Here is an 11,028-nt window from a genome sequence, read left to right as displayed (position 1 = left end):
TGTCCGCACACATCTACCACGTTATCCAAAACGTCTTATCTCTCAGCAATACTTATGGAAATACGGCTTTTTTGTATTAAGTGTACATAACGGCCTAACTGTAGGTATACTAATGCTGTCTGTGGTTTGATTTACCTTTTCAACTGTTCTTTGTAATCGTGTGTGTTTTGTGGGACAAGAAGATAATTATGTAGCTTTTCGAATGCGACAGACAACAATTCTTCAAATGTCTGCTAATATCAGCATCAGTAATAGATCCCGCTTATCGTCTCTCTCAGTTATCGACGTTCGTCTTCCTAATCGCCCCCTATTTGCGAAGCTTGACGATAATTGCTCGATCAAACGAGCCCGCCGAAGGCGGGCGAAGTTCGATCGAAATTATACGAAGCGTCTCGTTCGAAGATGATAGATAACATGTAGTACTGTTAAGTATGCTTAAACTTCACAACGTTTAGAGATTTAAATTTGAAAAATATTCCCGCGCCCGACGCTATCACGTCGCGCGCGCCCGTGCCGGACGCCATATATTTTAGAGTAACTATGCGATATCACAGTTTCGTGTAAGATGATTACAGGGATGGGTTTCACTTTTTACGGTATTCATTTGAAATATCACTTCTTTTTTATGGGTGGGAAGTGATCATCTTCGAACGAGACGCTTCGTATAATTTCGATCGAACTTCGCCCGCCTTCGGCGGGCTCGTTTGATCGAGCAATTATACTACGCGTCTCGTTCTCGATGATAGATAACATGTAGATTTTTAGAGTCTGTGATAGAGCTATGTTTAAAAATATTTGTACTCTTTAAGTATAACATTTAAATTAAATGATACAAATATTTTATAACTTCGGCACAGTCTTTATTAATTATTCATAATCAACAAGAAAATAACAATTACAATATTTATGACATGCATATAATTAGCACAGCCTTATTTATCTTTAGTTAGAATACTAATAGCGAACTTATTATTTGTTTCTATAATAGGTTTGTTATAGAAACGTGCGAATGTTGTTGACCCCTCTGTCCAACCCGCAGTTCTTCTAATTGTATCAATGTCTATACCTCTCCTATAAGCAGTAGACACAGAGGCATGTTTTGCACTATATGCACTAAATTTTTCAGTATCAATGCCAGCCTTACCGAGTAAGGATTTGATCCAATGACCAATTGTCTGAGGACTGATTGGATTGTGAGGTTTCACCGATGACAGAAATAGTTTTTTATTTCCTCCTCTAATTGTTTCTGTTATTTTTAAATAATGAAGGATTATGGTGGCTACACAAACTTTTGGTCGTTCTCTGAAGAAAGGAATCATGAGTAGGGGTTGATTTTTTCCAAGTTTTGATGTCTTTATCCTATCAGGAATTTTTATTTGGAGCCCTGATGAACTTATATTTATCTCATCTATATTAATCAAGGCTATAGTTTGTAACCTATGGGCTGTAACGAGAACTAATAGTGTAGTCGCAATCTCTGATATTATTTTTAGGTTTAGATTCTCTAAATTACCTTGGCTTTCAATATATTCTAAAACTTGCTCGATATTCCATGTTTCTGAGTATTTAGGTGCAGAAGGACGTCTTCTGAAAATGCCCTTAAAAAATCTGGATATAATGACATCATTGGATATGTCTCTTTTTGCTATGAGAGAAATTGCTGATCTTGTAGAATTTAATGTACCATAACTTGCATTTTCGTTGAATCTCATTGTCAAAAACTCTATAACATTAGCACTGGTGGGATCAAATATGTCATATTTATTACTTGTAGCAAAATGTATCCATTTTTTGAGACATCCTTCATATTGCTTAAGAGTGGATTGTGCTATTGAGTCTATAATAAAATCAACCGACATCTCTGGAACTCCTTTTTTCAGGTACGCCTCCCTGATAATTTCCCTACCACTAGAGAAAGTTTGTGTGATAGAGGATGTATTCTGCTCCTGCAAGGAGAAAGGAGTAGGTCAGTTGAAGGTTCCAATATTATAGGAGATTCACACAAAAGTGATGTAAACATCGGGTACCACGCTTGCGTGGGCCAATTTGGTACAACTACTATCCCTGTTGCTTTATCATTAATTATTTTCCTCAATACTGGTAATATTACAGCAAAAGGGGGAAAGGCGTAGAAATGTTCTTTTTCCCATGAAATCGTAAACGCATCTACTACTGATGCTTCTGGATCAGGGTAACGGGAGCAAAATGTTTTGCATTTGGTATTAATTCTGGATGCGAACAGATCAATACTACAAGTACCAAATTTTTTTACAATATGCTTAAAATATTTGCCCGCTAGCTCCCATTCGGTGTCTAAGTTCGTATCGCGGGAAGCAGCGTCTGCGTCGACGTTTTCTTTTGACGCAATGTAAGAAGCTACTATCCATATTTTTCTGCTTTCACACCACTGCCATATTTTACGGGCTAATTCACTCAAGTGGGGAAATTTGACACCTCCGGCCTTATTAATGTAAGAAATAGCTGTAGTATTATCTATTCGCATTAGAATTTCACAGTTACTTAGTTTAGAGGCAAAACACTTTAATCCGAAAAAGGCAGCTAGGAGCTCAAGATAATTTATGTGAAATTTTTTATCATCCTGGTTCCAGAATCCACGGGTAGTTATTGAATTGGATTCTGCGCCCCAGCCTGATCTAGATGCATCTGAGGAAATAATTATTCTGTATTTCTTTGTGCGTATGGGGTTAGAACCAGTCAATACATTTAAGTGCCACCAAGTAAGATCTTCTTTGACATAATCAGTAATTTTCATATAGCCTTCAAAATCATCATTATTTACAGTTAACGCTAGCCATTTAGCTCTCTCTAGTCTCTTACAATATATTTTACTATATTGAACTGCATGTGATGCTGCAACTAAAACTCCTAGCAGTTGCGCGAAAAGGCGGATCTTGTACTGATTTCCTACTTTAAAATTGCTTATGAAATTTATAATTTGATTTTTCTTATCATCTGGTAAATCAACTGAGTATTTTTCTGAGTCTAAAAAGAAACCGAGGTATTTGCATCTTTTACTTGGATTTGTATGGCTTTTCTTATAATTTATAATAAATCCTAGTTTTTCTAGAAATGCAATAATACTTTTTATATTATTTTTACAGGATTCATATGTATCACTAATGCACAGTAAATCATCTAAGTAAACTAAGGATAACCAGCCATTTAAGCGTATATTATTCATAACGGGTTTCATGATTTTGGTAAAAATATAAGGACTAGTGGATAACCCAAATGGGAGACATGTGAACTGATATAAAATACCATTAAATCTAAACCTTAAATATTTTCTGCTATTTTTACACATTGGGACTAAAAAATAGGCATCTTTTAAGTCTAATGTTGCCATATACATATTAGGGGAAATTAAGTCTCTGGCTGCTCTAAGATCCTCCATTTTAAAATGAGAAGTTTCTATGAACTCATTTAATTTTTGCAAATTAATAATAAATCTATAAGAACCATCTGGTTTTTCAACTAGGAAGTAGGATGACACAAATTGTCCCTCGCAATCTGAACATACTTCAATAGCCCCTTTAGATAGAAGTGTGGAAATTTCTAGTTCTATCTTTTTAAATTCACCCGGAGGCCAGCTGAGAGTTGGCTCTCGGAATTGAAAAAGGTTTGTTTTTGAAAGTTATACCATAACCTCTGATACAATTTATAATGAAGTCATCAGTTGTAATGGTTTTCCATATATCCACAAAATGTTGCAGGCGACCTGCAGTATAATTTACCTCTACTTCTTCGATGCTGGACGGTTTTGTTTTTGTGTTGTGGAGCGTCCTGCATTCTGTGAAGACTTCGTCTGGAAGGGCTTCGGTTTGTATCTCACATTGGTGAATTGCCTCCGTGGATAATAGCCCACCTGTCTGGGTCTCGCAGGTGGGCCTCTCCAGTTTACCTGGTAGGGCTGATAGGAGTAATAGGGCTGTTGGTATGGCTTCTTAGCTGGTGGTTTTTCTGGTGCCTTAAGTGAAGCTGAAGCCTTCTTAATATTTTTGGCATCCTTTACTTGCTCATTTAGTTTGATACCATAAAGCCATTCGTCAGAATCTGTCGCTTCTAGGGTAGATTTAATGTCCTTATCAAGATTTGGTGTAATGAAAGATTTTCTTGCAACTGAGTGTTGATGAAAAATATCTGACATAATTTTTCCAGTGTCCCAAAGATATTTCATAAGTTGCATGTGGTCCACTCCTTCTTCAGGGTTTTCCATTAACATTGATATAGCTGCCCCGAGTGAAATCAGTCCGGTACCCACACAATTTTGGGTGTCGGCAAAGTGCTGATCTCTCTTTTTAGCAATTTCTGTTAAGTGGCTCACTATCTCCATATTTATTTTGGGTGCTTCGGTGCGAAGAGGTCCTTCTCTAGAATATTTTTTGATAAGACCCTTTCGAGTCTCCTCTGTTAGACCCTTTGCGATCCAATGAGTCCACTGTTTCTGTATAGTCTCATCAATATTTGTGGTTGCATTAGAGCAAGGTAATTCCTCTCCCATCATTTCTAGGAACTCCTGGTTCCAGTCTTGTGGAGCCTCAGTTGATTCTTGAATATTATCCTCGGGTGTAATAATATCAACATCGGAAGAAGTGGAGAGTTGTAAGTTACAATTATTAGCAGATTTGTCAGAGTCTGTATTAGATATCTCTGGTATATTTTCTTTATTAGCCTCCACAACATCTGCAAATGAAAATATATGTATAATACATATATATGACGTATTACGATATTGCACTTGTAGTGACGCAAATTCTTTTAAAAGTGAGTACTTTTTGTACAAAAAGCGAACAAGTTCTTGTTGAACTTCGTCCGATTACAGCAATAATTGCCGTATTTTAAAGAAAATATGCTTGTATTTCGAATGGAAAAAATAATAAACTCATGTTCGTATAGAACTGAACAAGCTCGTGTGGAGCTGTTCAATATATGATGTTCGCATAGAACGTTCATATTTAGTAGCTTTGACATACAAAACACCTTTATATTCCTTACCTGGAGTATTGTTATCCTTTTTTTGGCTTTGGATAAACTCCGTCATACATTTTGTTAGGTTATCAATTTGTTCCTGCATTAACTTGAGTTTTTTTACAAGTTTTTCGATCTTCCCGGTCTTTAGATCGCGAACGTGACCTCTTTGGCATTGTTGAAACGTGGTTGAAACACAATAAACGATAATAATTAATTAATTTAGTTTCTCGAACGTCAGAAGCTTTGCACAACAAAAACAATATGGCGTCCGGCACGGGCGCGCGCGACGTGATAGCGTCGGGCGCGGGAATATTTTTCAAATTTAAATCTCTAAACGTTGTGAAGTTTAAGCATACTTAACAGTACTACATGTTATCTATCATCGAGAACGAGACGCGTAGTATAATTAAGAGCAGCGCGGAGTGCCAATTGCGGCGGATAGTGTTACTGCGGTGTAGGCTTACGGATAATGGATAAATGGAAAGATCGATACGCTGAGACAATTTAAACTTGTCAAACAGTATACCTATTGTGTATTTCGGATAACTGTTGCGTGCGAAGAAGCAAAACTTTTTATCAGTTTCGTGAGCGGGTTATAAAAATAATAGGAATAAATCGTAGATATTTTATTGTAGAGGATGACATGAGGTTCGTAGAGTCAGACAGAGGTTCAAGCTTTAGACCAAGTGGACTTTAGTTGCCCGTGATTATTTTTATCAATTTTATTATATTCAGATGAATAAAAAGAAGGAACATATATTGAATTAAATATATAACACTTCTAGTCACAATTTCCTTTCTTGTCCAGTGTCTAAACTCTTTATTACTGCCTCCATCTGAAGTGGATACATGTTAGCTATCACTCAACTATGCGTCCTAATGGGTGCTCGCATAAGTGATTAATCCGCGTGAGACGAGCCGGCTGTGCAAGCGCATCGTGCGGATATAGTTACTGCAAATACCCGGACGAGAGGGCGGAAAGTGCCTAACGGTAATGTTAATACATAATACTATAACTTTTATGGTATTAGTAAATCTCTGTGACGAATTGCTATAGGTTTTAAATTACTATAAGTAGGTAGAAGAATTCCCTGTATAGAAAAATGTCTCCTGGACATCATCATCAGATCCTGTCATAATCTCAATGGTGGTCCAATTAAATGTAAAGTTCCTATAAAAACAAAAGCATTTTCCAATAAAGTCCAGCAGTCTTCGAGAAATTGGGGGACATATTGAAGAGTGGTACCAGACAGTAGGTACCTTTATATTTTATTAATACGGGTCGTAATATTAGAATGGCTGCCTAAGGGAGGGCCATCTGTCAAGACGAATTGCGGCTGACATCGAGAATTAACGCTATTAATATTGTGACGTGTGACATCTACAAGTGACAACGATAATTACATAATCTGATGGTGTCTGACGTCTATACTGGACTGGAGATTGTCAAGCTAATTGATGATTGTAATTTGATTGCTTGGTTGAAAAAATGCTCTGCAGTATTGAGGGTTAATTCTAAGGATAAGTATTATTTTTCAACATCACGTTTCTTTTCTACCTCCACTGTGTAGCGTCGTTTCACCTAATTCTATGAATGATTTTACATATTTTGTATTTGCCATACGTCATACGATATTTTATAACTTTTCACCTAAGACTTTGGTGTCTGTCCGTACATTTATTTAGGTATATTGCGTATCCGAATTTTTTTTCGTGAAAATTTAAATAAAACGCTTTCAATGCGTCTGGGTAAGCCTTGTTATAATTATTCCAAATTTCAAATAAGACGTCCCCGAAATTATTTAGCAATGCGACAGACAGGCCGAGTCGCACCATAGGGGTTCCTTTTTACCCTTTTGGCGCGGAAACTAGAGTGCCTGATGGGTTGCGCTCTGCGAAATTATATCAAGAATTGAACGAAAAAAGAAGAACTGGCACTAGTTTTTATGAAAGTAACGAACTGACCTTCCAAAACTAGGCGTTATTGAAATTATGTCCAGTTTCCTCATGATGTTTTTCTTCATCGAAATAAACATCAAATAAAAGTGAAACCGTGAAAATCATTACAGATGCTTTTATAACTTTATATTAATTTCTGTTTATAAGTCCATTCTTTGACCAGGCAATGCAAAACGACCACACAAGGCGCCACTATCAAATTATGCTGATATTAAATATGATGACAGTTACGACGGTAGTCAGTAGGCTATCTTTATTGACTGAATAAATCTCGAGAGACGATTCCGAGAAGTCTGAATGAAGCGGTCTCTGATACCCTTAATAGGCATCGCTATCGGTAAGATAATTCATAAACCAACGGCCAGCATATATTTGACCACCAATAAACATAAGCCATACTTTGCGTAGTGATTTTATACGTCATACTGAACAACTTTTATTACTGAACCAATGCCGAAATCACTAAAAAAATTGCATGTCCCATATAAATCAGCAGCATCACACCAGCCGGAATGTATAAAACAGCCAAAATTTTATTCGCGATTTCGACATTGGTCCCATATTTAATAAAAGTTGTATGACCTTGTTTTTATTATTATTATTTAGCCTTTAGTCGAACAATACATTATTCATGTTCATATATTTCACTTTTTTCCATTTCTGTGTGTCCGTTTGCCAGGTGGCAAAGGCCTCCTCCAATCTTCTCCATTCTGGCCTTTCTATGGCCACTCTATGACCTATTAGTCACTATTACGCAGAGGTTGACTGGTGATTAAAAATCACCCTGTATAGGTACCGTACTAGCAGTGGAGTATCCATAGGTTAGAATGGCTGCCTAATCCATAGGACTCGATTTCCAATGGCATGATTAATTTTCCTAGTTGAATAGTTTCACTACGGCTAGTGAAGAAAAGGAGAGCCAAATTAGTACCAATTTCCCTACGAATAATTTGCGAATAGCAGGGCTTTAGTTTATGGCGAGTCACTATCTGATTTGTAGGAACTACTAGTACTTACTTATCTTCTCTCATTTCGTGCTTAATATTTATGGTTTGGATAAGTAGAGGAATATTATGGTTACTATACAGTCTGCAGTAAATGTAGACTACGCTTAAAAAGAACCCAAAGAATCCTCTATATTTTCATGACTGTATCATTTTGAACACTACTTACCTACATGAAGTCTACCTACTACTTTTGCTAGAAGTTGTACAATAACTATTTTTAAGCAAAATGTGCTCTAATTGCGCTGCTAACATGCGATATTCCAGAAAACTTTACATTTCCACGATGATTTGATTTGTAACCTTTACAAATGTGTGACACTGAATACATGAGGCATTTTACCTATCATCGACATTCTTTGGTCACACAAGCACAGGCGAGTCGAGTAAGAACAAACCACTTTTAGGAGAACTCTCTACTAATTATCAGTGTTACCACCTATTTTCTAGCGGCTAGCATTATAGGTATCACAATCTTGTAGGTTTTTAAAGTTATTGTCATCTGACTTTTCAAATGGGTAATCTAGGCCATAATGGAATAGGTGGGTTTAGTCCGGTTTTCTCACGGTCTTTTCCTTCACCGTAAAGCAGGAGGTATAAGTCCCGATAAAAGTATTGATACCACTAGACTTCCAGCGTTTCCCTAAGCTACTAGCGCTTTACTAACCTAAACATACTTATATCACACAAAAAATGATTTTTAGACCTTCTCCTCCCGCCTTGTCACACTTTTTCATTTGAAAGAGATACATTGAGATAGATTGAGATTGGTGATTGAGATAGATTGGATAGAGAGGATAAGTCTTTAATAAAAACTTTTTACAAAAAAAGCAAACCGACTTCAAAAAGGATGAAATAAAATATTATCCTTTTTGAAGTCTATGCCTTACCAACTGATATGTTTGAAGTCGGTGCCAAGCCAAATTTTGAAGCATATCATGATTTTGGTGCGATTCGATAAGGATGTACCTACGTTGGATTGCCTTACACGACGACAATGAACGTACATTCTGTAGGTACAGTCGACGTTAAAAATATGTTTACACTTTTCGCCTTATTACAAAGGAGTAAGGTGCAAAAGTGTAAACATATCTTTGACGTCGATTGTATCTAAGAACGAACCTCAGAACATACGATCAAACCTTCTTGGCGCAGTCTGTACCATGTTTGTCGGCACATTAGTGGAAATCCAATGCATTTTTTTTTCGTCGTATTTTTTAAAGAGCATTTCTTACTAATGCTCGAACAGTCTATAGCACGCAAGTGTGAGATTGGGACTGAGTAATTTCCCGTCCCTTATCCAGAGGACTACATTTCAAAATATAAAACAATTCAAGAAATTTACCTTCTTGCCAAGTTTCAACTAAAGCCTATTTTCGGTTCAGTTGTTTAGCCATAGAAAGGCGACAAAGAGGCAGACAGAATTACTTACACATTTGTAATAGTTATTAGTACAGTTCTAATGGGATTTATAGCCATAAAGCTGATTATTTTTGACTGGTATTGTTACTACTTGGCTTGGCACCGACTTCAAACATATCAGTTGGTAACGCATATTAGACTTCAAAAAGGATAATATTTTATTTCATCCTTTTTGAAGTCGGTTTGCTTTTTTTGTAAAAAGTTTTTATTTTTCCATTTTTAGTTTTAACGCAGTGTTAAGAGCGCGACGCATGAATGAAAAACAAGATCATGTGTAACACTAAAGTCGTGTACCTATTACTTTAATAAATTTATGTAATCAGGAATTTTCTCGAGTCCGTCTGGGAAATTATAATTCCTGTCACTACACTCACTACTACACTAAATCCATCCTCCGCCCCGCCACTGACCCAATCCCTCAACGCCCCGATCAATCAACCTCACAGCGCATCAACCCCTGATCCAGGAACCCCTCGACCCTGAACCAGGAATTTTCTCGAGTCCGTCTGGGAAATTATAATTCCTGTCGACTAAATCCATCCGCCCGCCCCGCCACTGACCCAATCCCTCAGCCCCCGATCACTCAACCTCACAGCACATCAACCCCTGTCCAGGAACCCCTCGATCCTTAACCAGCAACCCTTCAACCGCCATTCCCCGACCCCTTAATCCCTGACCCCTTAACTCCTAACCCTAACCCCCCTTACCAGCTTACCACGAGTTTGACATTGATATATTCGCTAGCATGTGTGTAACTTACTTCCTATGCATCTCGCTCGTACTAACCTTAGTGTGAGCGAGATGCATAAAAAGTTACATTTAGATGCATAAGACGTTAGCGAATATGTCAATGTCAAACTCGTGGTAAGGCTACAGTTGCAGTACATCAAATTGGTGGTTTTCGGAAGCAAATGCTCGAGTTACTTTAGAAAACACCGAAATCACTTTACACGTGCCTTTAAGAATTGAGGAGTTCCCTCAATTCCTCATGGATTCCATCATCAGACCAGAACCAAAAATAATACGGAAACACCTTGGAGGTAACTTCTTCCAAACAAAAAAATAATTACTCAAATCGGATCACAGGTGCCGGAGTAATCGCTGAACATACTTACATTTAAAGAAATCATCATCATTATCATCAAAATAATCATCATCATCAGGTCTACTTCATCAAATTGGTGGTTTTCGGGAGAAAATGCTCGAGTTGCTTAAGAAAACGCCCAAAACACCATGCATGTGCCTTTAAAAATTGAGGAGTTCCCTCAATTCCTCATGGATCCCATCATCAGAACAGAACCAAATTAAAATGGGACCAACTCGGAGGTAGCTCCTTTCAAACAAAAAAAGAATTACTCAAATCGGACTACGGATGTCGGAGTAATCGGTGAACGTACATAGAAAAAAAAAAATAGCCACAACCGAATACAGAGCCTCCTCCTTCTATGAAATTGAAGTCGGTTAAAAAGTTGACTCACGCTAGACCGTGCCGGAGCTACCGGCGCTTCGTTTTCTGTGAAAAGTACCACGTGATCACCGATTAGCCGTCATAAAAAAACGACACGTCGGACGCCTCGGTCCGGGCACGGCCCGGTCTAGCGTGAGTCATCCTTAATACATACCGTCACACTTGGCATGACCCCACCTGTTG

The 11,028-nt window shown here is 37.6% G+C and overlaps 1 protein-coding gene across 2 annotated transcripts; it reads right to left on the bottom strand.

Moving 5' to 3' along the window:
- Positions 1-353: 353 nt before the first annotated feature.
- On the bottom strand, positions 354-5,394 carry LOC134795342 (uncharacterized). Of its 2 annotated transcripts, XM_063767163.1 has the most exons (3): positions 5,017-5,394; positions 3,756-4,704; positions 354-1,946 (listed from the first exon to the last, which is right to left on the bottom strand). In XM_063767163.1, exons 1-2 carry the CDS (start codon positions 5,093-5,095, stop codon positions 3,758-3,760), a joined length of 1,026 nt encoding a protein of 341 aa, XP_063623233.1. In that variant the 5' UTR covers positions 5,096-5,394; the 3' UTR covers positions 354-1,946; positions 3,756-3,757. The 2 variants fall into 2 exon arrangements, with proteins under 2 accessions (XP_063623233.1, XP_063623232.1); XM_063767162.1 differs by having other exon boundaries at positions 354-4,704.
- Positions 5,395-11,028: the final 5,634 nt, after the last annotated feature.

The sequence above is a fragment of the Cydia splendana genome, chromosome 12 (assembly GCF_910591565.1).
Source record: "Cydia splendana chromosome 12, ilCydSple1.2, whole genome shotgun sequence".
NCBI classification, from domain to species: domain Eukaryota; kingdom Metazoa; phylum Arthropoda; class Insecta; order Lepidoptera; family Tortricidae; genus Cydia; species Cydia splendana.
The sequence above is the reverse complement of the archived record's forward strand: the minus strand, read 5'-3'. Positions and strand labels throughout refer to the sequence as shown.